Here is a 27,685-nt window from a genome sequence, read left to right as displayed (position 1 = left end):
AGAAGAGAGAGACATAGCAGCAGCTTTTGATACATAGATACAGAGTACAAAGAGATACAGAGTAAGAGAAGACATCAAACATAGTACAGTCAAACAACAAGGACTGGGGAGGGAGTTAGTATCAGAGACCACAGGTTTGCAGCATGCTGAGAGAAGAGGCCTCAGTCCCTCTTAGAAACTGGGGAAGAAAGAGAAAGAGGTTGTGAGGAACCACCTTGCAGCCCGGTTACTGAAGAGGAACAGGGTGGCATCTGTACCAACTTGGGTTTACAGTCCTGTTCCTTTGATATCAACAACCAGACGCCACCCTCCCAGCTCCTGCTCCTCCACCCGCAGGCCTTCCCTAACTCTTCCTCCCCCATTCCTACTGCTTGCTTCTCATGCCTTTCTGCCTGCGTGTGCCTGGCCTATTACTCTGGAAAACCCCTGGAGAGGGCTCAGCTTGGATGCCGCCCACTAGGAGACTGGCCATGTTCTCTCGTTTCTCGTTCTCCAAGGATCCAAGGTGGACAATAAAACAGGATCCCAGGGCCCGTTTTGAGCCATAAAGCAACCCTGGCGAGAAGCCTGGTGACACACAAGAACCAGGAAGGTGCCTGTGCTGCTAGGAGAGCACAGGGAACAGGGGAGGGGACCCAGGACAGAGGTGAAGGTGGGGCTTGGAGGTGGGCACGCAGCTGTTTTCCACCTCCACTAGAAAGATTGTAGGGGAGTGCTGATACAGCAGCTAGAGGAACAAAAAGTTAGACTTCCTGGGGCATTTGCTAAAGCTCATTGGTGACATATACAGATATTAGTATAGGACACAGAGATCTCCCAAGGTCTCCTAATAACTACTAGGTTCTGTGACCTGTGTTGGGGCTCTAGATGGACACTGCCCTTGCCCACTTCTTTTGACATGTTGCAGCGACCCCTAGTGGCAGAAAGGCAGTACTGTGGTTCCCACTATGGCCAAGCACAAGCGGGGAGGGGAGGCCAGTGCCTAGGGGACACCGGGCAGTTCTGATGTAGCCCCTGGGAGGGGACAGCGGGAGTTGAGGGACAACTATATAGTAAAAGTTTTGAGATGATTTTAAAAAAAGCAGGAGAAACGAAGCTGAGGGCAAGAAAGGAGGCAACCTGAGCTGGTCAGAGGAAGCGGCCTGAAACTACCTGAAAGTGCAGGTATGCAGCAGCCCGTGTGGGAGATTAGCTGGCTGCCGTCTCTTGGTGGAGAGGGAACAGCTTGGCCTGGTCTTCAGCCTCGTAGCCGCATGGCAGGTCACTCCTGGAAGAAGAGACCCAGCATAATCACAGCATTGTCAGCTCCGTATAAAAGACATCATTCCTGTCACTTTGCTCTCTCAGCATCCCTGTGAGATAACGAAGGGCAGGAATACAGTGCAAATCAAGGCCAGAGAGATAGAGCTGACTTGCCCCAGGTCACAAAGTTCCCAAAAGTAGGAGGGAAACCCAGGTCATCAGATGTCCGTGGCGCTTTCTCCCAGCCCCCATAGCTGGCATGGGGAGGAACCCCAGGGAGAATTGGAGGAGGGGACAGTGTTACACCAAGGCAGGGGATGACTGGACCTCCTGGACAACACAGTGATGGCGAGAATGGTTCTCACTTCCTCCTCCTTTCCCCAAAGTCTCCAGCAAACCTCTAAGTAAGGCATGAGGAAAATGTAACCATTTCTTCTGGTCCCACCCAGAGAGCCCAAGAGCAGTGGCAACCGGCGTACCTATTGTCATTGATATCTGTGGCATTTCCTGAAGACAACATCATGGAGGACACAAGATTGGAAGAAGGAAAAAAGAGATTGGGTGTTACTAACAGTCTCCTCAAACCCTCTCTCATCCTAATCCCTTGGAGAAAAAGCTAAGTGTCTTGGGAACATAGCTGCCATCTGGATCTGTGGCACTCGTCTTCAACTACCCCAATCTGCATCATTATTTTGTTTGAGAAAAAGCCTCCCTGAGCCCTCACAGAGGAGAGGAGAAGGGGAAAGGAAGGTAAGGGTTGGGACAGGCACGTGACCGGAGGAATCCACTTCCAAGCGTCCAAGACCCTGTGTTTGAGCTGTAGGTGCAGGGTCACTTACTTTTCTGATACTTTTCAACTTGCCCTGGGGATCCCACAGGCTGGTTACCCATCTTTTTCACTCACCATTGTCCATGTTGGCCTTCTGGTAGGAAGCCAAGGGGCCTCCAGAAGATGTGGCCCCACTGCTGGTACAGGAGTTTGCAAAGCTGGATGGAGCAGAGCAGAGAGATGCAACCTCTGGCACCCACCTTCCACTGTTCCGAGGACCACGGATCCACACTCACCCTCAGGGATGAAGCCATCCACCCCTCCCATCCCCAGAGACCAGAGGACAACAAACATGGCCTCAGGCTGGGAGGGCAGATGCCCACCTTCTAATCAAAGGTGTGAAGTTGAGAAAGGGTTAGAAATGAAGCTACTTAGGAAAAGAATTAAGTCTCACCCAATAATTAACCCAGTCTTATGCCTTATAGGGTGCAGAGAGCCTTGGGTTGGGACTTCAGCCCGCCCATGGTCACTCACTACATATCTGAGGTGGAGCTAGGTGCAGCCTGCAGGTACAAATTCTGGTAGTTCTGGAAGAGGCTGTTAGTGTAACTGATGCACTCAGGGCTCCGGGTGCCATAGGGGTTGGTGGGTGAAGATGCTGGGTAGTGGCCAGGCCGGACGGGTTTGGCTGCGGCAAAGAAAGGAAAATGACCGTGAAGAGGCTATTTGTTACCTTGCAGTTGCCCTGCAAGGTCATTTAGCTAGAGCTGAACTGAGTTGCATGTAAGGTAATTCACTTTTCTACTTTTTTGTAGTGGTGGTGGGATGAGGCTGGGGTGGGGTTACACTGAGGAATTTGCTGGGTTCCCCCAGGTTGTGATCCCCCCCGTAACCCCCCCACCCCGCCCCGCCTACTGACGCCCACTCCCCACTCACCAATCTGGGCAGAATGGCCCCGTTTGCCGGAGCTCTTGTACCGAACGGCCTCCTTGATGCGGTCCACCTCCTGCTGGTACCGGCGCTTGTCCTTCATGGCGCCCTCCTTGGCCTCCTTCAGTGCACCCTCCAGGGCCTTAACTCTCTCAGCCGTAGCCCTAAGTCGTTTTTCCAACTTAGGAAGCTCACAACGCAGATCTGCATTGTCACGTACCAGCTGTGGGATGAGCCCCAGCGAAGAGGTGGGGAGAGAGGCGAACAAGGCAGCAGAGTCGGGGGTGCGGGTGGGAGAGAGAATAAGGAAAAGTCATGTCAGGGAAGGTGGAGACCATGTCGTTTCCTCCAAAGGCCTCATTCCCTTTACCTAATTGCTGTTCTGGCCAGTTCTTTCCTTCTCCCTTTAGCAAATGGTAGTCAGGCATTAAAAAGTTACATCGTTTTCCAAGCAGCAAAAACATGCCAACTCCTCTGTAGCCCAGAACTCTTGGGATAGCAAGAGTTCCAGTCTCCTCCTGGCCTAAACACCACCAACCCCCCAATATCTCACAGCTGGTGCCAGACCAACAGCCCCAGGGCAACCATGGGAATGAGGCCCCTCCCCCTCCCCCAGAGATGGCTTTGTGGGCATGCACAGGGCGAGGCAGCAAGAGCACAGTAGCAGTTTGGAGGGTGGAGATGGTACTGAGTGCAGGTTAGGTGCAGTGTAGAGCAGGAGCAGAAGCTGGAATACAGGAGCGCACGCGCCACACACACACACACACACACACACACACACACACACACACACACACACACACATATGGCCGTCCCATAGGAAGGAAAGAAAATGTTTTGAAGTCTCACAAACATTTGTGCTCATTACCTCATGTTCAAGGACTTCCTGGGCTGTCCCTCTCCCCATTTAAATTAAGCTACAGTGTGGTAGCAACCACCTTGCAGCCAGAAAAGACTTCCTGATCTTTTTACAAGGTTTCACACAATGACTAGGGCCCTACAGATTGCAGAAGGAGCCGGCCTTGGAAGATACCAGGTAAATCAGTGCAGCAGGGAACACTGGGAGAATTGTCCCTTTAATTTTGGACAATTTACAGATTATAAACAATGTTTTGCTGTGACAATAACTTAGCTTAATTTGTAATAGGGTTATGGCCCTGGCTATTTAAGATTCTGTTGACTGAGAGGTTTCTACATCGCTCATGTTTTCCTTTCTAGTCTTGTGTCCCCTGAGGTAGGATATTAGGAGTCCTCTCTCCTATAGGTGAGTAGCTTTTGGTCTTTGAGACTTAGAACAGAGGCAGAGCCTTCATGGGGGAAAAGGAAACAGCCTGTGATTTCCTCAAACGTGCCACAATGTGGATGAACCTGGAAGACATTATGCTAAGTGAAATGAACAAGTCACAAAAGGACAAATCCCAGATGATTCCACTTAGGTGAGATTCTTAGAGTAGCCAAAATTATAGAGACAAAGTAGAATGGGGGTTGCCAGGGGGTGGAGGAGCAGGGAATGAGGAGTTATTATTTAATGGGGATGGAGTTTCAGTTCTACAGGATGAAAAGACTTATGGAGAGGGATGGTGGTGATGGTTGCACAACATTACAAATGGATTTAAGGCCACCGAATGGTACACTTAAAATGATTAAAGGTCATAAATTTTACGTTATGTGTACTTTACTACAATGAAAAATTGGGGAAAAAAAGCAATGTAATATGCATTTGGATTAAGAAGGAAAATGAACACAGAAATTAAAAAGAAAGGCAAAACCGATTACAAATGTTTCTTCCCTTTCAACTTTTCTATAATGTTGTTCACACTGTTTTATAATAAGTAAAGGGGGAAAGATGGTTCTAAAGCCCTCTGCAGGTCCAAAAAAAATAAATAAACCCTGTGGACTATGATTGGGCCACAGTTCTAGGATTTTCTTCATTATTTAAAAAAATAAGAAGGTGTACTGGGTATTTACTATATATGCTGGGTATGGCACTGGGAAGAAAAGAAGTTTAAGCTGTAGTTTAATGAGAATATGAGTTTAAAACGAATTTTAAGGTGGATTCGAAAAGAAGGGAATGAAGTATAGGTTAGGGTTTATTTTACGAATCAGTTAAAAGAGCCAGTTGACAGTCTGTTGCATCTGTCTTCAAGGCTCAGCTATTTGGCACTAGCCAGGGTGCTCCTGCTCTGTATGCACCAAACATTTCCTGTCCTGACTCCTTTGGACTGCCCCTTCCACCTCCCCACCCCATACCTTTGAAACCCAGTCTTCCACCTAAGGAACCGCAGCAGCAAGGAGGGGGATAGAGAGGCAGCAACTTAATACACAGGAGTTTTCACTGGCCTTGACCAGGGGCCGGTTGGGCCGTCTGAGGACATCATGTAATTGCCCTGTGTGCCTGCCCCAGGCCTAGGCAGAGGGAGTCCTCTCCATGAGAGAAAGCCCAGCTTCCTGGCTTCTTGTCTCTCTGCTCTCTGTCTCTGGCTAACGTCTGACCAGTATCCCCTGTGTACGGTCACGGCCCCATGCCTCTGAAACCTCTATCAGTTTCAACCTTTCCCTCCAACAGCGTAGGCCTGGGGAATTCCACTTTGAGCAGAGGCAGGCTGGGAGCTTTGGGAAAGGGAAAACAGGCATAGAACCAAGAACAAGGTAAAAGTGGAACCAAATACAGGATAAAGAAGGGATTAGTAGGAAAGGGAAAAGGGAAAAGTAAGGAAAACATGCAAGTAGATTTTCCTAAATCCAAGGGCCTCCAAAGATTTAGGTATCCTAGGCTCCCGGCCTCAAGAGTTCTCTTCACCCCTTACCCTCACTCTTACCTGTTTGTGAACCTTTGTAAGCTGTTCCAGGTTGTTCTCAAGAAAGGAAATCTTCTGTTTTTGGGAGTGAATCCCCCCACTGTCCTCGGGCTCCATTTCTGCACTCTGATGAGAGACAGAGGCAGGGGAAAGGTGTGGCTGTCCTGAGGCCAATCAGGTCCCACCCAGACCAGGCCAAGCCAGCCCCACTGAAGGCCACAGGGTCTGGAGAAGCCTGAGGACAGGGGGAGGATACGGGGGCTGGGAAGACCCCGAGACGGCACTCACTTTCTTGACTCGAGTCGTGACGTCTTGAACGAACAGCTTGCGAAGGTTGTGGAGGGTCTGGAGTTCCCGGGCCTGGAAACAATGAAGAAAAATTGGGGGCCTTCAAATACCCGGTCACCGTTCCCCCTCCAAAATTACTGGACCCTCCAGTCTCTCTAGACAAGTGAGTCACTCATCCTTTAGGAAAAGGTGCGTCCAGATCATGCCACAGACTGACTTTGCAGAAAGGCAAGGAGGAATGGGGTTAGGAAGAAATCGGGAGGAAGAACTGAAGCCCTCCACCCACACACTGTTAACCTGGCAGAGAAGGAAACCACTCACAACTGTCTCCTCCAGACCCTTGAGGTCCTGCTTGGACTGCTCGTGTCGCTCATACAGAAATCTGGAGGAAGAGGGAAACAGAAGAATCCCTCAGGGCCTCCCTGCCTCCCTCTCTCCTCCCTCCTCCATTCCTTTGATCTATATTTTATTATTATTTATTACACAAGTTACCCATGTTCACAGTGCAGAAATTAGAAAAGAAAAAAAAAAGATAAGTAAATGAGTTCCATAAAAAGCCATGATTCTGCTACTTACAGATCAAACCACCGTGAACATTCTGGTGTCCATCTTTCCAGACTCTTCCATGCATGCATATCCCACATAACTGTTATGGGATTATACCATTCCTACTGTTTGTAACCTGCTTTTTACATGTCACAAAACATCACCCACATCCTTCCATGTCTGCTAATGTTGAACAGAAGCCTCCCTTTTTCCCCCTTCCCCACCCCATCAAACTGTTCTTCTGAGGCACTTGCTTCCTGTGGTCACCATATTCACATCTAGATTGTGTCTTGCCTCTGCAGTATGTCTGAGTAGGGTCTGCAGGCAGACCCGTCACTCACGTCAGCTCCTGGAGTTTGGTGCTTTTCTCATGTTCTTCATTCTTCAGCTTCTCATAGTCAGCCTGAAGCTTCTCCAGCTCTAACTGGAGCTTCTGATTCAGGCTGCGGAGGGCAAGGAGGTATTGGGGAGAACAAAAAGATGTCAGTGAGAGGCAAAGGGAAGCCCAGCTCCTCAAACACTTTCCTTCTTCTACACCTGAGTCCTGGTAGTGTTGATGCATCTACCTTCGGGTATCAGAGGCAGACTCAGGCCACTGCTTCCATGACAGAGGGGCCCTGAGCTATCTAATCAGAATAGCCTTGCAGATAGGGACTAGTCCTCACTCCTTGTACCTCCTGGAGTTGGGCTGCAAAGTCGTGTCATTGTCAGGGGAATGACACATGGAAGTTAAAGAACCGGATACTGGTGCAAGAGGGAGCATCTGAGTAGGCACAGCAAAGGGAGGGGACTGGGTGGAGATGAGCCGCCCTGGGGAACTCTTACTCTTTGAGCTCATCAATGGTCTTCTGCTTCTCATTGATCTCGTCCCGGAGCCGGGCCAGCTGCCGGTGATGGGCCTCCCGGTGGCTGTCCATCTGCAGCTCCAGGGCCTTCTGCAAACAACCCCGCCCCAAGCTCAAAGCTAGACTCCCAGACACCCGCTCAGTGAGGACCAGCACAGCCCTGCCGGGCCCCAGTCCTCCCCACGCCTTCCCCACTCGCCTTCACATCTTCGGAGTCCTGTGTGTCTGGCTCCTTATCCTTCAGGGCCACTTCATGCACAGTTTCTGAGGGACAGAGGGGAAGACAGCTTACATCAGACCTACCTCCTCCGGACAGAACTTCACATTGTGACCAGAGCTCCAGGCAGACCAAGGCACGTCTACCCAGAATGGGCCCACAGGGATGTTCTTCTGGGTGAGGATGGTCCAATTTCATACAGCAGGGACAAAGAACAACGGAGGGTTTATGGTTCATGGAAAATGAGCTACGTGCAAAAGTGTGCTAAGCAGCATGTGAGTTGGACTCCACGATTTCAGTCTAATGCTTTGGTGAGTGTGCTGTTGGGTGGTTTCCTGTGATGTTTGTCACTTTCCCTCCCTGTCCCCTCTGCGATCTTAGATCCCAGGATGGGTGGGTTGGACGTTTAAGAGGGCCTCACCCTGGGCTTGGAGCTTGGCCAGCTCATCACTCAGGGAGTCATAGGACTCTTCCAGGTGCCGCTTCTTGAGCTCCACGCTCTGCATGTATTCCGTCAGGGAGCGGATCTTGGCCTCATGCTGGTGGGGTGAGGGTTCATGAGAGGAAGAAGATGGATGCAGCAAAGGACCCAACTCCAGGCAGTGCAGACCTCCATAAGCTCCAGCTCTCCTCCCTTCCTGCTACACCTCCCATGGGGATGCAGGGTCGAGGGACATTCCTCTGGAGACCCTTCCTTTAGACCCTCTTGGATCAGAGGGCAGTATCCCCCGATCCTTCACTTCTCTAGCCTGGACCCTCTCTGCTTCCCCCAGCTCTTCTGTCCTTGACTTCAGTTGACCCTAGGCTCTTGACATAAACGTGGGTGCTAGGAGTTATCCCATAAGCACAGAGTTGCCCGTCCTCTCCCACGGCACCCAAAGGTTCTGGACCTCCGCACTCACCTGGGAGATGAGAAGCTGGCAGGATGAGAGCTCCCGCCCAGTCACTTCCATCTTGCGGTGACATTCGACCTGGAGGTTCTCTAGCTGCCGGCACCGTTTAACCACAGACTTGACTTCGGATTTGATTTTGCTGATGTAGAGTCGGGCCACAGTGAACTCCTCCTCGATGGCCCCGCTGATCTCCACCGGCTGTGGGAGAGCAAGCAAGGGAGGAGGTGCCTCTCTGCTGCCGGGAAGCCCTTTATCCATTTCCTTCTACTCGGCCTAGCCCCCAGGCACACACACCCACAGACACAGGGACTCGGGTGGGATGGCTATGTTCCAGATGACTTCTAGCAGCTCTGTATCACCTGTCATTTCACACTAAATCCCTCTCTCTGCGCTTAAAGATCCAATTCTGACCTTCTTTCATCCTATAGAGCAACAGGATATTCTGTAGTCAAACTGACCTGCTTGATCACCCAGATGGGTCATTGTCACTGCCACAGATCTGCATATATCATTCCTAATTTTGTGCTCCCATCTCCAAATCCTGCTATAAGCACATCTCCACTGCTTCTTTATTCAGCAATGTGAATTTCAGTTGGTGTGTGGATTTAGAACGTGTATTTCAATTGAGTCTATGCAAACCTCTACCTGCTTTCCTGTGTCTAGTTTGCAGGAGTGTTTCCTGGATCTTTGGAACCACCCCCTCCCCAGTATCCCTGAGGGCCTGGATTGTCTCACTGGCACCTCCCACCAGTGCCCAGAACAAGAATGACCTGAACAAGGCTGCCGCCTCTTTCTCCACTCACCAGCTTAATCTCCCCGTTGCCCACGATGACACTGAACTCACTCAGGTCCTTCATCAGCCCGTTCAGCACCTCAGCAATTCGTTTCCGCTGGTGTCCACTGACCTCCTGTAGCCGCTGCAACTCAGACTCCAGGGACAGCATGGTGGCCTGGGGACAGCCCTTCAGGTCATCCCACCGCCATCTTCCTGCTCCCCTCCCCAGCCCAGGCGGAGGCCTCTACCTTCACGCATGACCCTGATGGCTGCTATGAAGAGAACACAAGCCCTGCAGAAGGGTCTGGAAGGGAGAGGGGTCAGAAGGGCAAAGTGCAGTGGCGGGGATGGGGGAGTGTCCCACGACACACTGAACGGCAGTGCAAAGGTGCAAACGGGATCCTGCCCTATCAGGAAGCAGAGGTCCCTTTGGAAGTGGAGGATGTTCTAGGCCAGGGAGCTCCTAGCCGGCTACTCACCACCTTCTGAGACAGCTCATCCACCAGAAGCTGGTTCTGCTGGCTCTTCTCCTCCACCTCCTGGGACTTCTGGTCGTAGTTCATGGCCAGCTCCTCCAGTGCCTGCAGCACTTCCTTCACCTCATCCTTCGCGGCGTCGTTCTCCGACTGCAGGTGGCTCAGCTCCTGCTGGACCTTCTCATTGTCTCCTCGAGTGGACACCAGCAGCTGCAAGGGAGGGGCGAGCCACGTGAGGGAGTCCTCTGCCGGCGACCACTTCGATGGCCCCTTGGTCTGGGGAAGCTGAGCCCCCCACCCAGGTATAGGTCTAGGAGAGAAGCAAGGGCCAAAGCAAGAGTCAAGAGGAAATGGGCTTTCCGCTTCACAGAAGTAGGGCAACAGAATGAAGAAGCACCCAGACTCCGGCATCCATGCTTTAAGCAAAACCCCAATTAAGTTTCCAGATTTCTATAGTCTTGGAGGGTGACTAACCCCTAAGCAGAATGGCCCTTCTTCCATCTTATCAGGAAAAGGTCTTTTTGATGCTTTTCAGGGATGAACACACAACCCTCTCCTCTCGTGTCTTGCCCTCCTTCCCATTACCTCTTCCTGGTCCAGCATCTGCTGCTTGAGCTTCTCTATGAGTTGGCTCTGCTGGTTGATCTCATCATCCTGTTGGAGGCAAAAGGGGTAAAGACGGGGTGAAGGGAACTACTCTTTCCAGTTTAGACTTACAGGGTTGGGGTAGATGTGGATCCTGATAAAAATCCAGCTAGTTTAGGCTTTGATTTAGAAACTCCACATCCTAAAAAAAGAAAGAGGTCTTTCCCTCAGCTTCTCTCCTTGACCCCTGCCCTCATTTTTTAATCCCTTTCTTCCTAGAAGTTGGTATAACCTTGACAATGCACAGCAAAAGCCTTTAAATGTTCATATCCTTTAACTGAGAAATCCCACTCTAGCGCTCCATTCTAATCAAATCATTCCAAAGCAAAGTCTTACGCACAAGAGACAGTCATTTCAGAGCTATTTATAATAGCAAAAACAACCAACCAACAAAAAGCCAAACAAACAAAAAACCCTAGAAGGCCTGTAAATAAGTAAATGGTTAAATACGTTCTGATAAATTGACTGTTAGGCAGCTATTTTAAAATACTTTTATGAAGAATTGTTAACAAAGTAGGAAATTGCTCATTATATAATGAGGAATGAAAAAAATCGGATGCAAAGTTACATATACAGTATAATCTCAATTGCATGGCTTTATTTCTGAATGGTGGGAGGAGATGATTTAAATTTTCTTCTATATATTTTTATTTATCTTCCATATTTTCAATAATGAACATTCATCTCTTTTAAAATCAGAAAAACGGCAGGATAAGCTACTTCTTTAATCCCTCACTTACCATCCCACTGGGCTCTCACCTCTGTGCCCTGCCCGACTGTCCTTACCTTGTCATCAAGCTGCTTGTAGAGGCGGCGGATCTCCTCCTCGTACTTCTGCCGCTCCTCAGGCGCGATGCGCACCACGATGGATGAGTTGTCGTTCACGGGCGTCTCCTCACAGAGCTCAGTCCCCAGGGCTGCATCCTCCCCAGCCAGGCGCTCCGTCTCTGGCACGTCCTCTCCTGGCAAAGGGGTGGAACAAGGTGAGGGATGGGAGAAGGGACAGCTGCATCCGAGGGTCCTTCCTCCCTCACTGTACAATGCGGAGACCTCCAGGCCTCCATCTCTCTTGCCAAGTGGACCGTCAACCTTTTGGGGGGTGGGGGTAAAGGCAGTCAAGCCGCTCTCGCTTTCTCTCATGACTGCTCTACTGCACCCCTCCGGAAACGCAGCCCCCCTTGGAGATCGTAGGAGCCCCCTCTGGCTCCCTGCACCCACAGGACCCGTTGCTAACCACTGCGCCACCGGCTCAGCTCTGTCTCCAGCTTTGCAATCGTCTCCTTCTGAGCCTTTGTCTTCTCCTTCTCCTTCTCATATTTCTTCTTCCACTGCTCGGCAGTCAACTCCAGATTCACGGAGGCAGTGTTCTTAATGGTCTTTGCCCTGGAGAGGAGAATGAAGAGATGAGACCTCCATTAAGGCTCACAAGACCCTGAGGGGAGAGCGCAGCAGGGGCTGCGGCAGGGTGTGGGGGACCCTGCCACCGACCGCTGTCCAAACATCAGGGTGGACTTGGTCTCCGCATCGTTGTAGTTGGATGGTGAGCAGCAGATGAACATGGTTGTCCGGCAGTTTCCTCCCAAGGAGTCTTGGAGAATCCGTGTCATTTTGCTGTCACGATAAGGAACGTAGCTTTTCTGGGGGAAGAGAGAGGACACAAATCAGAAAAAAAAATTCAATGGGGGAATCAGAAGTATGGTGGGGGAGTTCCCTGGTTGCCTAGTGGTTAGGCTTCCGGGCTTTCACTGCTGTGGCCCGGGTTCAATCCCTGCTCAGGGAACTGAGATCCTGTAAGCTGCATGGCACAGCCAAAAAAAATAAAAATAAAAATAAAGAAGGGACGGTGGTGTTGACTAGGGGTGGAGCAACCCATGAATTGGCATGATGAGGTGGGGCATTAGGAGAAGGCAGAAGATGGGGTGGGGCTTGAGGGGTGCGGACACCTAAGGAGCACTCACTGTGCCCTCAGCCAGCGCAGAGATCACGTTCCCCAGGGCTGACAGGGACTTGTTGATATTCTTGGCCTCGTCCAGCACGGCTCCCTCTGCTCCAGTCTTGCTGACCTACCAGGGCACGAAGGGGTGAGTATGTCGTGAGCGGCTGCAGAGGGAGGGGGCTCTCCCCACCTCTTCTCCACGTAAGGTGGCTTAGTCCAAGGAGACGGGGAGAGGGAAAGAGGACAGAGAAGGCCCTTCCTCTGTTCCCCTAAATGCTCTTGCTACAAGACCTCACCACACACACACACACACACACACACACACACACATTATACGATTCCATTTATGTGCAATGTCCAGAAAGTCAAATCCAGAGTCAGAAAGTAGATTAGTGGTTGCCAGGGGATGGGGGAGGGGAGAAGAGGGCATGACTGTCAACAGGTGATGAAAATGTTCTGGAATTAGTGGTGATGATACACAACCTTCCAAACATACTGAAAGTCACTGAACTGTACGCTTTAAAATGGTGAACTTTATGGTATGTGAATTCTAGCTCAATAAGAAAGTTATTTTGATTTACAAAAAGGCCACCCCCCTCCAAGGCTTCCTTCCTTGCCCACCCCACCCTGACAGGACCCCCAACCTTCTCGCTCCCTGCCAGGTCCACTAGATACAGCTTCCCACTGAGCTTCTGCTCGGTCTCCATATTCTCCTGCTTGATATTGATGAGGAAGATGCTATGGCTTCGAGAGCTGTGTTCATTCATGTCTGTAGGAGGGAGGGTGAAACAGTCCCTGTACCAACCCCTGCGGAACTGAAGCCCTCAGCCCCGGCTTCCACGGACCCCTGCCTCCACCCGCCAAGAGAGGGGGTGTCCGTCAGGACTAGCCTAGCCCCTACGTCTCCCCGGCAGCGGGTCTCAGGGTCACACAGACAAGCGTCCCTCCTCCTCTGGAGGACACAGCCTTCCCTTGCTCACTTTCGCGTCCCTCAGCCCCAGAGGGCACAGAGGAGAGGCAGACCCCACGCTCAAGAGCCCCTTGTCTCCCCACTCACTGGTGACAGCCACATGACGATTTGATTTCCCTTCATCAATCACATCTAAAATTTCTTCTGGGCTGGACACAAAGCGCTCGGTACAACCCTATAGGGGGCAAATGGACAGTGACCCACGCACTTTGATCTGCAAATTAAATTACCTGCACAGTGACCAAATGACCTCTCAGGACGGCGCCTCTTCCCAGGCTCCAGACTCTCCCCAGCCCCTTGGCGTGTCTCACCCCACCAGGACGTCCGCCCTCCAACTTCTGGGTGGGCCTTTGGTCTACCCTCCTCCTACACCTGCACTCTCAATACACTGGCCCCACCTGGGTGTCCCATCCCCACTCTCACCTTGACAAACGGCACCCGGTTCTTGTCCTCGTGCACAGACAGATTTGTCTTGGTCACTGAATCAAGACAATTCAGGGTGAGCGAGGCCAGCACTTCCAGCCCCCCACCTCCCCAACCCCTGCACACTGCAGTCTACTCGGATGGTGGATTCTTCTATGTGCAAGAGGGAGGAAGACTCCCCTGTGAAGCCTAAACTCCCTGCACGCGCTGAAGGCTGTTTTTCCTCCTGCAGGATTCCAGCCCCAGGGCTCCAGCTAGACTCAGGCTGTTTATACATGGGCCTGGGCATTTAAGCTCATCTTCTGACCCTTTCGGTTTTGGGAAATTCTTGGTGAGTGGAGGCAAGGGACATGAGTACAAGTGTGTGTGTCCTTGTGTGCCTGCTGCATCACTCACCAAACAGTACCAAAACCCAAGAGCCCAAAAGCAATGTGATCTTTCTCTTCCTTGCCCTCCTCACCCCTACCCACCCACTGGGGTTAAACACCACTCACCATCCAGAAGGTCACGGATTTTGTCCAGGTAAATCTCAAAGTAGGAAACCTGGTTGGGGAGAAAGGAGAAGTATGAAGTGAAGAGGGCCTATCTTAAATCTGATCCAGGGATCTCAGGCTAATGCGACCCACTCAAATGGTGGTGGTGGAAGGGAAAAGGCAGAAGAGACTATGTTGGCAGAGAAGAACTTAGGTAACCACGGTGGAGAATAAGTTGGGGCACCAGGATCTCAGTGGGCTCATACTAGACCCTCCCCTCCCAGTCTCATAAGAGAATGCCCAGCAGTCATGCCCTGATCACCTTGATGTGGAACTCAAGGTTCTCATCCATGGAGTAGATGTGGTTGAAGATGTCTTGGGCAATTCGAGGAATGATTCCCATCAGCTGGGGGTCATGCAGCTTTCCCTGGGGAGTAAGGGTATTCTGGAATGAGGCTGGGGCTCAGGAGGAATCAGACAACTCGGAGGTATGCAGATGAACACAGAGGTAACAGCTGCTAAGAAGACTATCCTAACTTAGGGGATGGTCACTACCTTTTAGTGAAAGGAGGAGGGAACTGAGCAGCCCTCTGGACTTTCATTGCTCCTTCTTTTCCAGGTGAAAAGAAGAAAACTGGAGTAGTGGAAAGGAGGGTGAACTGCAGCAGGCTGAAGGGATTCCATTAAACTTCCACTATAACGCTGCCCTCCGTTCATCCTCTGTACCAGGCAGCCCTCAATTCCTAGATGTTTCCCCACTGAGATTCCTTGGCCTCCTATTAACAGTCCCAGCTCCTCATGCCCATAAAAGTCAGAACCCTTACCTCCATAGTATGTGTCTTCCCTGAGGATGTCTGTCCATAAGCAAAAATGGTGCCATTGTAGCCAGCAAGGACATCTGAAGAGATGGCAGAGAAAGAGCACAGGTAGAGAGAAGTGGGGTAGGGAATGAGGAGCCTGAAAAAAATACATTCTAAAAATACATTCATTACCTTTGACAATCTGCATGGCACACGCATGATAAACTTGCTCCTGAGTCGTGTTTGGGGGGAATACACGGTCAAAGATATATGGCTTCCCCTGGAATGGAAATAAAAGATGGCAGACATCAGTAGGCAGGTGTGAGGGAGGAGAAACACCTGAAAAGGCATCCGTTCTTCAACCTTCTGTACGCATGGACAATTATGGGGATGAGGGAAACTAAAGAGAGGCAAAATTTAGTACTGACATCAGGAGTTGTGTCTGTGGGGTGGAATGTCATTGAGGAGGGTCACACAGCGAGACTGCACGAGTGGATCTCAGTCTGGGTGTGATGACTTAGCACTCACCATCCCAGACCCCTAGCCTGGGAAGCCAAATGGGAAAAGACAAGAGGGCCACAGGCTGTGGAGAGTGAAGAACAATAAATTAACATTAAAAAATCTACCACTAAGTTAAAAAATATCTTCCTCAGTAGATCCATATGTCCTGATGTGAAAAGATGTTGAAGATGCATTAAGTGAAAGATGCAAAGTTAGGGACAGATGTATAGCATGTTGCCTATTGTGTAAATGAAATACACAAATACCGAACTGCTGAGCTGTTGTGGAAATATTAACACAAGCTCTCTGTTTGTGAAAAGAATATATGAAATCAGAAATATAGGTCTCTGACTTCCCTGGTGGCACAGTGGTTAAGAATCCACCTGCTAATGCAGGGTACACAGGTTCGATCCCTGGTCCGGGAAGATCCCATATGCTACGGAGGAGATAAGCCTGTGCGCCACAGCTACTGAGCCTGCGCTCTAGAGCCCGTAAGCCGCAAATACTGAAGCCCGCGCGCCTAGAGCCCGTGCTCCGCAACAAGAGAAGCCACCGCAATGAGAAGCCCGCGCACTGCAACGAAGACCCAATGCAGCCAAAAATAAAATAATTAATTAATTAATTAATTTTAAAAAAAAAGAAATATAGATCTCCCTTTAGGGAAGCAGCTTTAAGTAAAGAGAAACTGTGAAGCAAGTCACTCAGACCTACAAGTACTTTGTTTAATTCAGGTAATATGTTATAAATCACATGTGCTGATAAGAATGCTAAAGATACAAAATATTTACAACCCAGGGAGCCAAACAGAATATATTTGCTATCTAGTCATATTAAAGGGAAGATCTCTGGTAAGATTAAATGAGACTATGCTTGTTCTCCGTCATAAGTGACAAACTACTCAGTCGTGTTTTCCCGTCATTCAGTGTAAAGAGACTATGACTTAGTTGTCAAATTATTTTACTAGAGTCCATCTTTCTTCAACTGATATGTAAACCTTCAGATCTATGGACACCAGAGTTTGGGAGACACGTTTTAACTAATTAAGAAAAGTCATACTTTATTATAAGGTGTATTTTTGGATCCTGGGACATAATAGGTGCTTCAATTTATTCATTTTCTATCCAATCACATTATAAAATATCTTATTAATGTTATTAGCTTCTTTGTTCAGTCTTTTGAGTTACCAGGTATGAAATCATATGCATGTAATAGTTTTGTCTATTTCTTTCCACTGTTAATACCGCTTATTTTATTATTTTATCTTAGAATCCCCCAAACAACATTAAATTGTGATCACTGGTTTCCTTTTTACTATGATGTATGCTACTGGTGTCAAATAAACAGTCTTTGCAGTTCAAAAAAAAAAAAGAGAGAAATCATAAAAGTTGGCTAAAGCTGAAGATGTGGGTCTAGGTATATCTACAATATTGCATCAACATATGTAGAATTTTTTTCCAGAAGGAATTATATAAAAGTATTAACAGTGGTTATTTGGGGGAGAGAAACTGGGAGAGAGGAGGCTTTCATTTTTCAGTTTGCATCTTGGAAAGTTTACATTTTTAAACCATGTACAAGTGTTTTGTTTTGTCTTGTTTTATTAATGCCAAAGAGAGTGAGACAATAGTGTATTATTTTGTTTCCTTTTTACTTCTCTGCAAAAAGGAAAATATTATTTATACTAATAAATTTTTTTTAACATTAAAAATTTTTTTAAAATCTGGCTTATGATAAATATCTGCCTGGAATATTTATCTGGTCTCTCTGTGGTGAAAGATTCTGAAGCCCAAAAAACAGAATCCACAAAGAGAAAGAAGTTGTGAAGGTGCTCTCTACAACTAAGGGAGTACTGTAAACTGATAGGGGCTTTCTGGAGGACAATTCTATTAAATATTTAAATGTCCATGCTGGTCATACTCTGTCCCAGCGATTTCAATGCTAGGAATTTATTTTATAACACTTGCTTAAGCACTTAAAGATGTGTGTAGAAGGATGTTCACTGCAGCCGTTTGTATCCAAGAAAAACTAGAAACAATTCAAACATCCATCAAGAAGATATCTGTTATGATACCTCCATAATCTACCCCCATTAAAAGGAGCAAGTTTGGTTTACATATATTGACATGTCCAAGATCGATCATGTGAAAAAATAAAAACAATTTGTATAATGTGAATATACATTTTTAAAAAGCATATGGATAGAATAGTCTTAGAAAAAAGATATGGAAGACTGTATATAGATCTGTTAATGGTGGTTATCACTGGAGAGCAGAATGACAGGAACTTATGCTTACTACATTTTTTCTGTGATATGTAAATATTTTACAATGACAACGTATTGCTTTGAAATTAAAAAAAGAAAATAGTATAGGTGATGTTATAGTATGCAGTATAAAAAAACACACACAAAAGAGTATATGAAGCATTATTCCATGTCTGTAAAAAAATTATATATATGTATATATGTATAGCTTGCATAGAAAAACGTGTTAACAGTAGTTATCCTTGGACAGTGGGATTTTAGGAGTTTTTTTTTGTTGTTGTTCTTTTTGATTTAGATTAAAACTATTCCAAAATGAAAATACATAATTTTTAAACAAGAAAAAATTTTAAACAAAGATATTAATATTCTTACTACATAAAGAACTCTCATAAATTAGTAACAGAGGACAAAACTAACCAGAAAAATATGGACAAGAGTTAGGTACTAACAACAGAAGAAGAAATACAAATGTTCAATAAACATAAAGATGATCAACATTTTTGAAGAAAAAAACAGTAACATCATTTTTCACCTATCAAACTGGAAAACAAAAACTTAATTGTAATATGCAGTGTAGATGAGGGTTCAAGGGGGTATAATTTCTTCGAAAGGATCATGCTCATTCTTTTCTGGTAGGACAGTACATCCATACTTTTAAGGGGCAATTCAAAAATGCATAATCAAAAGCCTTGGATTGTACATATCCATTGACCCAGATATTCTACTCCTAAGAATTTGTACTAGGGAAATATTTGCAGCAAATATTTAGCTACAAGAATGTTTATTATCAACACTGCTTATAATAATGAGAAATTGAAAACAACTGAAAGGAGTTACATTTAGGGGACTGGTTAATACAAGGAATTGATTACACTATGGCATGTACATATATTTTATTCTTTGCTGCTATTTAAAATGATGTCATACATATATACACTACTATGTATAAAATAGATAACTACTGAGAACCTCCTGTACAGCACAGGGAACTCTACTCGGTGCTCTGTGGTGACCTAAATGGAAAGGAAATCCAAAAAAGAGGGGATACATATGGCTGATTCACTTTGCTGTACAGCAGAAACTGACACAGCAGTGTAAAGCAACTATACTCCAAAAAAATTTTTTTTAATTAAAAAATAAAATGATGTCATAATAGAACACCAATAAATCTCAAAAAGGAGTTGAGTGAAAGAACTGAAACTCAAGAGCACATACTGTATTATTCCTTTTATATAAAGTTCAAGAATAAACAACACTTATTTGTAGTGATAGAAGTCAAAGTAGCGGTTGCCTTGGGGTGATATTGACAGCAAGAGGGCAAAAGGGAGCTTTCAGGGGCAATCAAAATGCTCTAGATCTTGGGACTTCCCTGGTGGCGCAGTGGTTAAGAATCCGCCTGCCAATGCAAGGGACATGGGTTCGAGCCCTGGTCCGGGAAGATCCCACATGCTGCGGAGCAACTAAGCCCGTGCGCCACAACTACCGAGCCTGCTCTCTAGAGCCTGCGAGCCACAACTACTGAGCCTGCGTGCCACAACTACTGAAGCCCGCGCACCTGGAGCCTGTGCTCTGCAACAAGAGAAGCCACCTCAATGAGAAGCCCGTGCACTGCAACGAAGAGTAGCCCCTGCTCACTGCAACTAGAGAGAGCCTGCACGCAGCAACAAAGACACAACACAGCCAAAAATAAAGTAAATAAATTAAAAAAAAAAAAAAAAGCTCTAGATCTCAATCTGGGTGGTGGTCACATAGGTGTCAAAATATGTTATAAAATTCATCCAGCTGTTTGCATAAGATTTGTGCACTCACTGTATGTAAATTATACCTCAGTAAGTGCTATCATAAAATATCACATCACAAAATGATGTGATAATGGCTCTTAAAATATGAATTATGCACAACCTCATTGTTTATAAGAGAAATGAATATTAAGACTAGCATTTTAACCTATCAAAGTGGCCAAAATAAAATAGTTTGACGATGGGACTTCCATGGTGGTCCAGTGGTTAAGGCTCCATGCTTCCACTGCAGGGAGCATGGGTTCGATCCCTGGTCAGGGACTTAAGATCCCACGTGCATGCAGTGGCCAAAAATAGTTTGATGATGCATTGCACTGGCTGGGCCCTTAAATATACATATGGTCGTTCAATTGTTTGTAATAGCAAATGATTAGAACAACCCTAAATATCCATATCCATCAATAGAGACCTGGTTAAATAAATTATGGCATATCCCTACAACAAATTATACAGTTGCTAAAAAGAATGAGATAGATATTTCTGTGCTGATATAGAAGGATCTCCAAGACTCACTGTTAAGTAAAAAAAAAGCAAGGTACAGAACAATATGTATAGTATGCTATCATTTGTGTAAAAAAAAGTGCATGCATGTATATATGTATTTGCTTGTAAATGTATGATATTCTTTTAGAAGGATCCACAAGAAACTGGCAATAAGGCTGCCTTCTGAGAGGGGAACTGGGTGGCTAGGAAAGAGGAGTAGGAAGGAGGCTTACTTTTCATTGTATATCTTTTTATATCATTTGAATTTTGTCACATGTGCATGTAAGACATTAAAAAATTAACTTAGTTTTTTTTAATAAATAAAATTATGTAAAATATTTAATGATGGTGAAATAGTCATGTATTTTGTTGGTGAAAAAATAGGTTACTAAACAATATAATTTATGATACACTTTTATTAAAATTATTATATGTTTATATGCAGGAAAAAACTACTGGAAACAAATACATCAAATTGTTAACAGTATTTTTTTGGGGGGGTGGGATTTTGAGTGAGTTTTAGTTTCTTCTATGTGCTTTTCTTTGTTTTTAACTTTGTCAACAATTAAAATACATTAGTGTTGTAATCAGATTATGATTATGTTTAGAATTATTAAAGAAAAATCTACCTTGTTTTTTTTAAGGTTTGAGTGAGTTTATGAATTATTCATAGGACTTTTGTGAATTTTTCACCCTTTTTATCTATACCGTTCGTCATTACACTTCATTACAAAGCATAAAATTCTTATTACACAGAATAAGATCATACAGTGTTACAATAAACAGATTTTAAGCGGCCTTGACACCTCTCCTTCTAAGTGGTAATATCTTTCTTTCATTTTGTTTTATTCTATAATTGAACCTTGATTCTTGAATTGTAATCTAACTCAATATTTCTCCCATCCAGTGGCCAAGAAATAGAAACAAACAAAACATGTCCATCTCAGGCCAGCGACTCTCACCTCTTCTCCACCAATGATGTCTATCTATGCTTCTTGAAGCCAGGCATGCAGCCAAAGGGGATTAAATGTAACTCTCAAGCCAGCCTCGCCCCTCCCTTCTTCCCTTCTGGGAACGTGGGGATTAACTCTCTCTCTCTCTAACACTCCCAGTTACAGGATTCCAGAGGGTGCTGTGGACGCAATGAAATGGAGGGCGCTCTCCAAGTGCTGAAGGCAATTATTGCCCGAGGAACTCCTTTTCCTCAGCCTAGGCTGGGAGGAAGGAAGAGACCAGAGAGGGAGGAAGGGTGGCATTCTTGGAACCATGAGGATAATAAATATCCAAGAGCTAAAAATGGGTGCACTTAGTAATCTCGTGAGCAGAGAAAGCAATGGATACAATTCTAGGGTTTCTGGGAAGGCCTTCTACCACTTCCCTACTCTCGGTTGAGCCCTTGAGTTCCAAATCTAGTTCATTTCTTAAGATTTTTATATCTGTTGAAGTACAAATGTCTTTTAATTTTCTATTGATTACAGCCATGGTGAATTCGTTTTGTCAGATCTTTTTATGAGAATAACTAGACCAGTGGTTTTCCACTTTTTCCACTTCTAGACTACTCACATGGGAAGCATCACCATTATTTACATCTTTCATGACACATATTTATTCCAAGTCAGACTGTAGTACCTTGTGGGGGATTTCTTATCAGAATCTGGGGAAGTGTATGTACAGTTAGCAAAAGCCATTTCTGATGCCCCCTCCCAGGACTCTGCCCAGGCCACTTTTCAGCCTGGATCACCATGTAGACCAAGTGTTTCCTGAAGGCAGGGATTCCCTCTAAATCCCCAACACCAAGAAAAGTCCCTGGCCCACAGGATGCTCTTCGTAAATATTTGTTGAAGAAACACAGACATTGATGGAAGAAGAGAGCAAGAAGATACTAGGGACCTGGATGTTTGGATGAAACAACCAGTAAGAGGGGAAAATGTTAACCACTGCCCAGTTGTGTCAAAGGCTAGCTTGTGGGGAGACAGCACATATAAAATGATAATAACATCTAACTCTTATTGGGAGTTTATTATGTGCCTGTCACTGTGCTAAGCAGTTTATATGCATTATCTCATTTAATGCTCACATCAATCGTAGGAAGTAGGTACTATTATTATTACATTTTATAGATGCAAAAACTGAGGTTCAGAGAGGTAAGGTAGCTTTCCCAAAGTCAAACAGCTGAGAAATGGTAGAGCAAGGTTTCAAATCCAAGCAATCTGATTCCAGACCCACACTGCCTAAGTGATCCCAGAACTGACGTGCCAACACTGCGTCAGAGCCTTGTCGTGGCTTTTCCTTCCCCTCCCCGACCCGCCCCCCTCCATGTGGGCATTTCTCCAAATGTTTCTGGACAGAGCTAAAGCCCTTCTTCACTTCCTTTTGGCAACCTCAACCCCTTTTTCAGAAGAATGCAGTTCTCCCACCCATCCTCTCCAAGGAGCCTCCCTCACCATCTCTACCTCCAGGTAATAATCCAAGACTCTGTGACTCAGTACAGCGTCAGGGACTAGAAGACTGTTAGGTTAGAAACACTCAGGGAGACCCTCCACCTTCGAGGAATGCCTCTGAGCTCCACTATGTCTCCACCCACAGCAGTCTAAGCGCTCCTCAGTGCCTATTCCAGAGGGCTTCTCTTCAGAGTCCCCCAACCCAGGACTCTGTTCTCCTCTGACCCACTCCAAGCTTCCTTGTCTCCTGTCCAGCTGTGTTTCCCAGCACTTTCTGGAGTTTTCCACTGTGTGTGCTGACTAAAGCTAATGGGAGGGCCTAAGATCAGGGGTCCAAAGACGACCAACATTTCCAACCTTTGCTAAACCACTTGGTAGAGGCTGAACTTCAGAGCACCAGGACTGATTTCCATAGTGACACCCCTGGGGATTGTTGCCATGGTAATGCTGGAGCGATACTGGCCACAGTGAACATTACCTCCCCTCTCCATTTTCCTTTACAGACTCGCCCAAGGCTAAGGGGAGACTACTCCCTCTCTTCTGACATCAAAGGAATCCTGAGCCACCTCAAACAATACTGACCCTGTTCCAATAATCCTGCAGGTCCCAACCTGGCTTTTCCAAACGAGGTACTTGGCGACCCTGCTTTTCTGCCTCCGTAAGAACCCACTTAACCATCAGGAGACCTAAGGGAGGTAGAATGTGGTAAATACTTGAATGAGGGAGGGAGGGAGGGAAGGGGAGAGACAGAGGAAGTTGGGGGGGGGGGGCGGAGAGGCTATGTGTTTCCCTACTGTCATCCCTTCCGTGTCTGGTATAGATGCAACAGCTCAGACAGCAGGCACTCTGCCCACCAAGACCAAGGCAGAGAGACACTTAAATGGGTCCACTTAAAAAGTCACAGTGGATTCTGAGTGACCCAAAGAGCAAAACAAGGTACATAGCACACACAGACACCCTTCTACTATGACTCAGGTCATTAACTTGGGCAAAGCTCCATCCCCCAGATTCCTGGGAGAAGTCATGGGGGGGCGGTGTGGATAAGGCTCACAGAGCTGTCTTCCCAGCTTATTCTCCTACATTTTGCCAAGCAGAAAAAGCCCACAAACATTAGGGACTCGGTAGCCCAGAGCTAGCCGCAGTGCAGAGAGGAGAGCTGTCAGAGAAAGGAGCAGGGGTTGGGCTTGGAGAGATTAGCCTCTCCCACCTTCATCCTTCCCTCACCTTCCCAGACATCCTGAAGCAGCTTGCTCCATGAATTCCTCAGTTTCCCACACACTGGTCCCCAAAGGGAGCTAGAGGAAGAGAGAAGAAAGGGAATGGGAGATCTCTTTCCCTTGTTGGGACCCTCAAGGCACTCCTCAAAATCACTTCTCCTATAGCCCTCATCCTCTGGAATGAGGAATGAATAGAAAGGCTGGGAAGGCCAGCTCCAAGGATGCTGCCTGAGACAAAATGGCCCCCCATAAGCACTTATCTTGGCAGGAGAGATTGACAGGAAGGGCTAGGGCAAGGAAAGATGCAGAGTGAGACAAAGGTACAGCCCTGCAAATATCAGGCAAAACAGATAAGGAAGGAACAGCTGTGGAGTAAGATAGAATCTGAATTAGCAGGGGGCCCTGGGCCTCTCTTCATCTCTCCTCCCTCCCCACCTCCACCATGTCTCTCCTATTTAGCTGGGCAAATTGGACAGATCAACACAACTCCTTCTCCCAACATCACCCCATGCCCTGCGCCCACCATGCCAGGATGGATGGCCCAGAGAGCCTAAAGGAGTTGGTTCAGATTTACCTAAAAAACCTAGAGCAAGGAAGCTAGGCTTTTGTGGATTTGCTCCTCCATAACTACCTTTCTCCTGTTTCTCAGCCTTTATGTCTCAAGGGGCCCTCAAGCTCTAACTCTCACAGCTAACGCCCACTGTCCAGACTATTCAGAGAAGAGGCCCCGAGGGTTGATCCAGGCATTATTTTAGCCTGGCCAGACTGACCAGACTGCAAGGTCTAACATCCCTGAGACAAAGAGAAGCAGGGGCCCTCTCAATGTGGCAAACACACACATACATAAGCACACACACAGTGCGAAAGCACCCATTTGAGTCCATAGTGTGGGTGAGAGAGCCTGGTGACGGACTAGGGCCCTTAGGGACAGGACATGTAAGCAAGTCTCTTCCTAAGGCATGTTTACTCAAAGTCCCAATCTCACTGATTCAGAAGGCCCAGGCTCCCTCCCCTTTTTTCCTTCATTCCTTTAACAAGCATGCCCTGTGACAAGCACTGTGGATCAAAGACACTTAAGAAGTGCCCCTGACCTTGAGGATGGTCCTTATATGGGCCCCTCCCTTCTCAAACTGGCTACAGTTTCCTGGCCCAGCACCCCTTAAGACCTACTCCTTATTGGACTCAACCCCAGATCTTTTCACCCCATAGCCTGACAGTCCCAACCAATCTAGGAAAGGAGGGGTAGGTGAGGAATTCCCTAGGAATTCCTTTGGGGCCATCACAGATAAAAGTCCAGAACAGAAAACCGTGGAGGCAATGTGATACAGAAGGAAAGACGTGAGCTTTGGAGTCACAGATTTAGGTTCAGATCTGTGAATTAACAGTGTGACCTTGAGAAAGTCATTCAACATCTTTGGGCCTCAATTTCCTCATCTGTAAAGTGGAAATATTAATACCTTCTTCAGAGTGTTGTTTTGAAGATTAAATAATATATGTAGAGTAACAAGCACACAGTAGATACTAGTTCTTCTTAATAAGGTCTCTTCCATGGGTAGGGGCTGTCATGATGAGGTAGAGGAGATGGCTTGCTACTTTTTATTGGATCATCAAGAGAAAGGATGAATACGCAACTACTTGTTAGGATCTCAGGGTTTGGTTATTTTTATTTGTTAGGGTGAGTTGGGGGGTCGGAAATCCTCTTCCTACTGTACCTGGGAGGGAAAGGCAGACATTTCCTTAGGACCCAGAGGCTCCCCCACCAAACTGGGTGTGGCACCAACATATTTCTTTCTCTGAAAACCCTTCATCAGACCTGTGCCCTCCCCCCAAGTCCAGGCTGTAACTACTTCAGGGAATGATGGAGGCCTTGATCCTAGAGTCCACTCTCATTTATACCTCCGCGAGACCCTGGACTGCCCACCTCTCATCTAGCCCATCCACTAGTCTCCCCCTTTCTGGGAGGTGGGGGTAGAGATCTGAGCCAATAACAAAGGGAAGATGCGCTTTCCCTAGGGAAGAAGGAAAACATCAGAAAAACATGGGACTGGCTCTAGGGGTGGGGACGCTGCAGAGAGCAGCAAAGGGGAATCCGGTCCCCTGATCACGGGAAAGTAGCCCCCTCTCCCTCTGCAGAGACTCGGCCGCCGGCCTGGCCAGGCCACACCCAGGCATCCTGATGCAGGGAGAGGAGGGGCTGCGGCGAAAAGGATGGAGGATGAGCGGTGGAGAGAGGGCGCAGAGACAGGCAGGGGCTGAGGCTCGGCAGGGGAAAAGATTCAGCCTCCCGCCCCCTCTCCGAAATTCCCTCCAGGGGCGGCACTCACCCCAATAACGACGCTGTCGTCCCCTTGGAAAATGGGGATGAACTTGTCCCCCCGCAGAATCTCGGCCTGGTTTAGGGGCCGAAATCGGCAGAGCACCTTGATGCTACATTCGTTGTTGGTCTCGGCCATGGTGGTCGTCGGCGTGGGGCTGGGGCACTTCTTCTGCTGCAGGGGTCGTATGTGCTCCGGGGGAGAGGGGCTCAGCTGAGGCCCTGGCGGAGAACAGGTGCTCGGTCTCTGGGGCTCAGAAAGGCGCGGCGGGCGCCTGGACGAAGGCTGGGGAACAGGGCCGAGGCGAGCTTCCTCGCTCCTGCGGCACCAGGATGCGGACGACCTGGGTGTCTGTCTGGTCCTCTCTCGGCGCTCTACCTCTCCGCCCCTCGCGCTGCAGCGCGGCGCTGCGGGCCTGGGCGGGGCGGTGATGGAGGAGCGGGGCGGGGCTTCCCTCGCGGGGGGCTGCCACTCCGCGGCGCCCACTGCCGAACCGCGGCACCTCTGCTCTTTTCTCGCCTCCTCTCCCCACCCCTAACCCTTGGAGATTATCTGGTCCTCACCCCTTCCCCACCCCAGTCACTCACTGCGTCCCACCCCCTGCATCCCAGACCTGTCTGTCCCTCGCTCGGACTCCACCCCCCTGGAAGGGCTGAGGGATCCGAGGTGGGCCTGTCTACTGTCCGGGGAAGAGAGTCAATTGTGCTTACACCTCCTTTATTCCAAGGCATCCTTCACCCCCATCACAATCCTCTCTCCAAATTGGGAGCACACCTCTCCTCCCCTCTCCCCACAACCCTCGCAAAGATTCCCAGCCCACTCAGCCTTCAAGGGCAGCTGCCTGTACCCCTATGGAGGTGGGTGTCCAGGTCCCATTTTTTCAGAGAGGAGGGTCAAGGGAGGTCTGGCTCTTCCCTTCCCCTTCTACAACCAAAGGTGCACTCTACTCTCTCCCCAACATACACAATAGATCCCCAGTTGGAAGGAAGAAAAACTCCTATTCTGGCCTATCAGAATTCAAAAGCAGGTAAAATTCTCATTTTTGCCTCATAGGTTGGGGCTGGGATGGAGGTGGGAAAGAGTAATTTTGCAAGAGAAAGGGAGTCAGAAAGCAGTGATGGAGGGGTGATGATGGCGATGGCGGTGGATAAGGCCAGAGGGGCTTTGAGAAAGGACCTCTAGAGCAGACATCTGCATTTGGGCTTCAGGCAGGTTTAGGCACCTACGTGAGTGTGTTTCCTGTCTCAGTACTGTTGGACAGAGTCCCAACACCCCAGCCCCTTTCTCAGGCCCTTCTTCTGTTTCTCTCCCTTCCCTGGGGGAAAAAAAAAAAAAAGAGCCAAGGCTAGAGATTCTGTGTCCTTCCTCCCCTCAGGTCAGACTCCTGCTGCAGCCCCTGGACAGAACCACCTAGAAACTGGCCAGATTGATTTTTCTCCACGTCACAGGGCCTCTGCTGGCCAACAGAGTTAGACTGCAGGAGTTGAGGCTCTAGGCCAAGGGGAGGAGCAGGGTGATGGGAGAAGAAGGGAGGAGGGGATGGAGGTTCTGCCTAGCAATTGCCTGGTAAGTGTCTAGGGTCACTTAGATACTATGAGGCAAGGAGGAGAGAAAGATGGCCTGGCCAGACAAGACCTAACCAC

At 47.8% G+C, this 27,685-nt stretch overlaps 1 protein-coding gene across 1 annotated transcript; it reads right to left on the bottom strand.

Moving 5' to 3' along the window:
• Positions 1-4: 4 nt before the first annotated feature.
• Positions 5-26,207, bottom strand: KIF5A (kinesin family member 5A). The gene is made up of 28 exons (XM_068561782.1): positions 26,052-26,207; positions 15,219-15,306; positions 15,051-15,124; positions 14,549-14,653; positions 14,248-14,296; positions 13,754-13,809; positions 13,418-13,505; positions 13,005-13,129; positions 12,383-12,487; positions 11,913-12,061; positions 11,659-11,807; positions 11,211-11,386; positions 10,365-10,433; positions 9,783-9,989; positions 9,332-9,478; positions 8,538-8,726; positions 8,057-8,174; positions 7,618-7,682; positions 7,399-7,508; positions 6,915-7,016; positions 6,349-6,409; positions 6,028-6,099; positions 5,761-5,865; positions 2,948-3,164; positions 2,546-2,699; positions 2,147-2,229; positions 1,722-1,749; positions 5-1,267 (listed from the first exon to the last, which is right to left on the bottom strand). Exons 1-28 carry the CDS (start codon positions 26,178-26,180, stop codon positions 1,189-1,191), a joined length of 3,099 nt encoding a protein of 1,032 aa, XP_068417883.1. The 5' UTR covers positions 26,181-26,207; the 3' UTR covers positions 5-1,188.
• Between the last annotated feature and the right edge of the window lie 1,478 nt (positions 26,208-27,685).

The sequence above is a fragment of the Eschrichtius robustus genome, chromosome 13 (assembly GCF_028021215.1).
Source record: "Eschrichtius robustus isolate mEscRob2 chromosome 13, mEscRob2.pri, whole genome shotgun sequence".
NCBI classification, from domain to species: Eukaryota; Metazoa; Chordata; class Mammalia; order Artiodactyla; family Eschrichtiidae; genus Eschrichtius; species Eschrichtius robustus.
The sequence above is the reverse complement of the archived record's forward strand: the minus strand, read 5'-3'. Positions and strand labels throughout refer to the sequence as shown.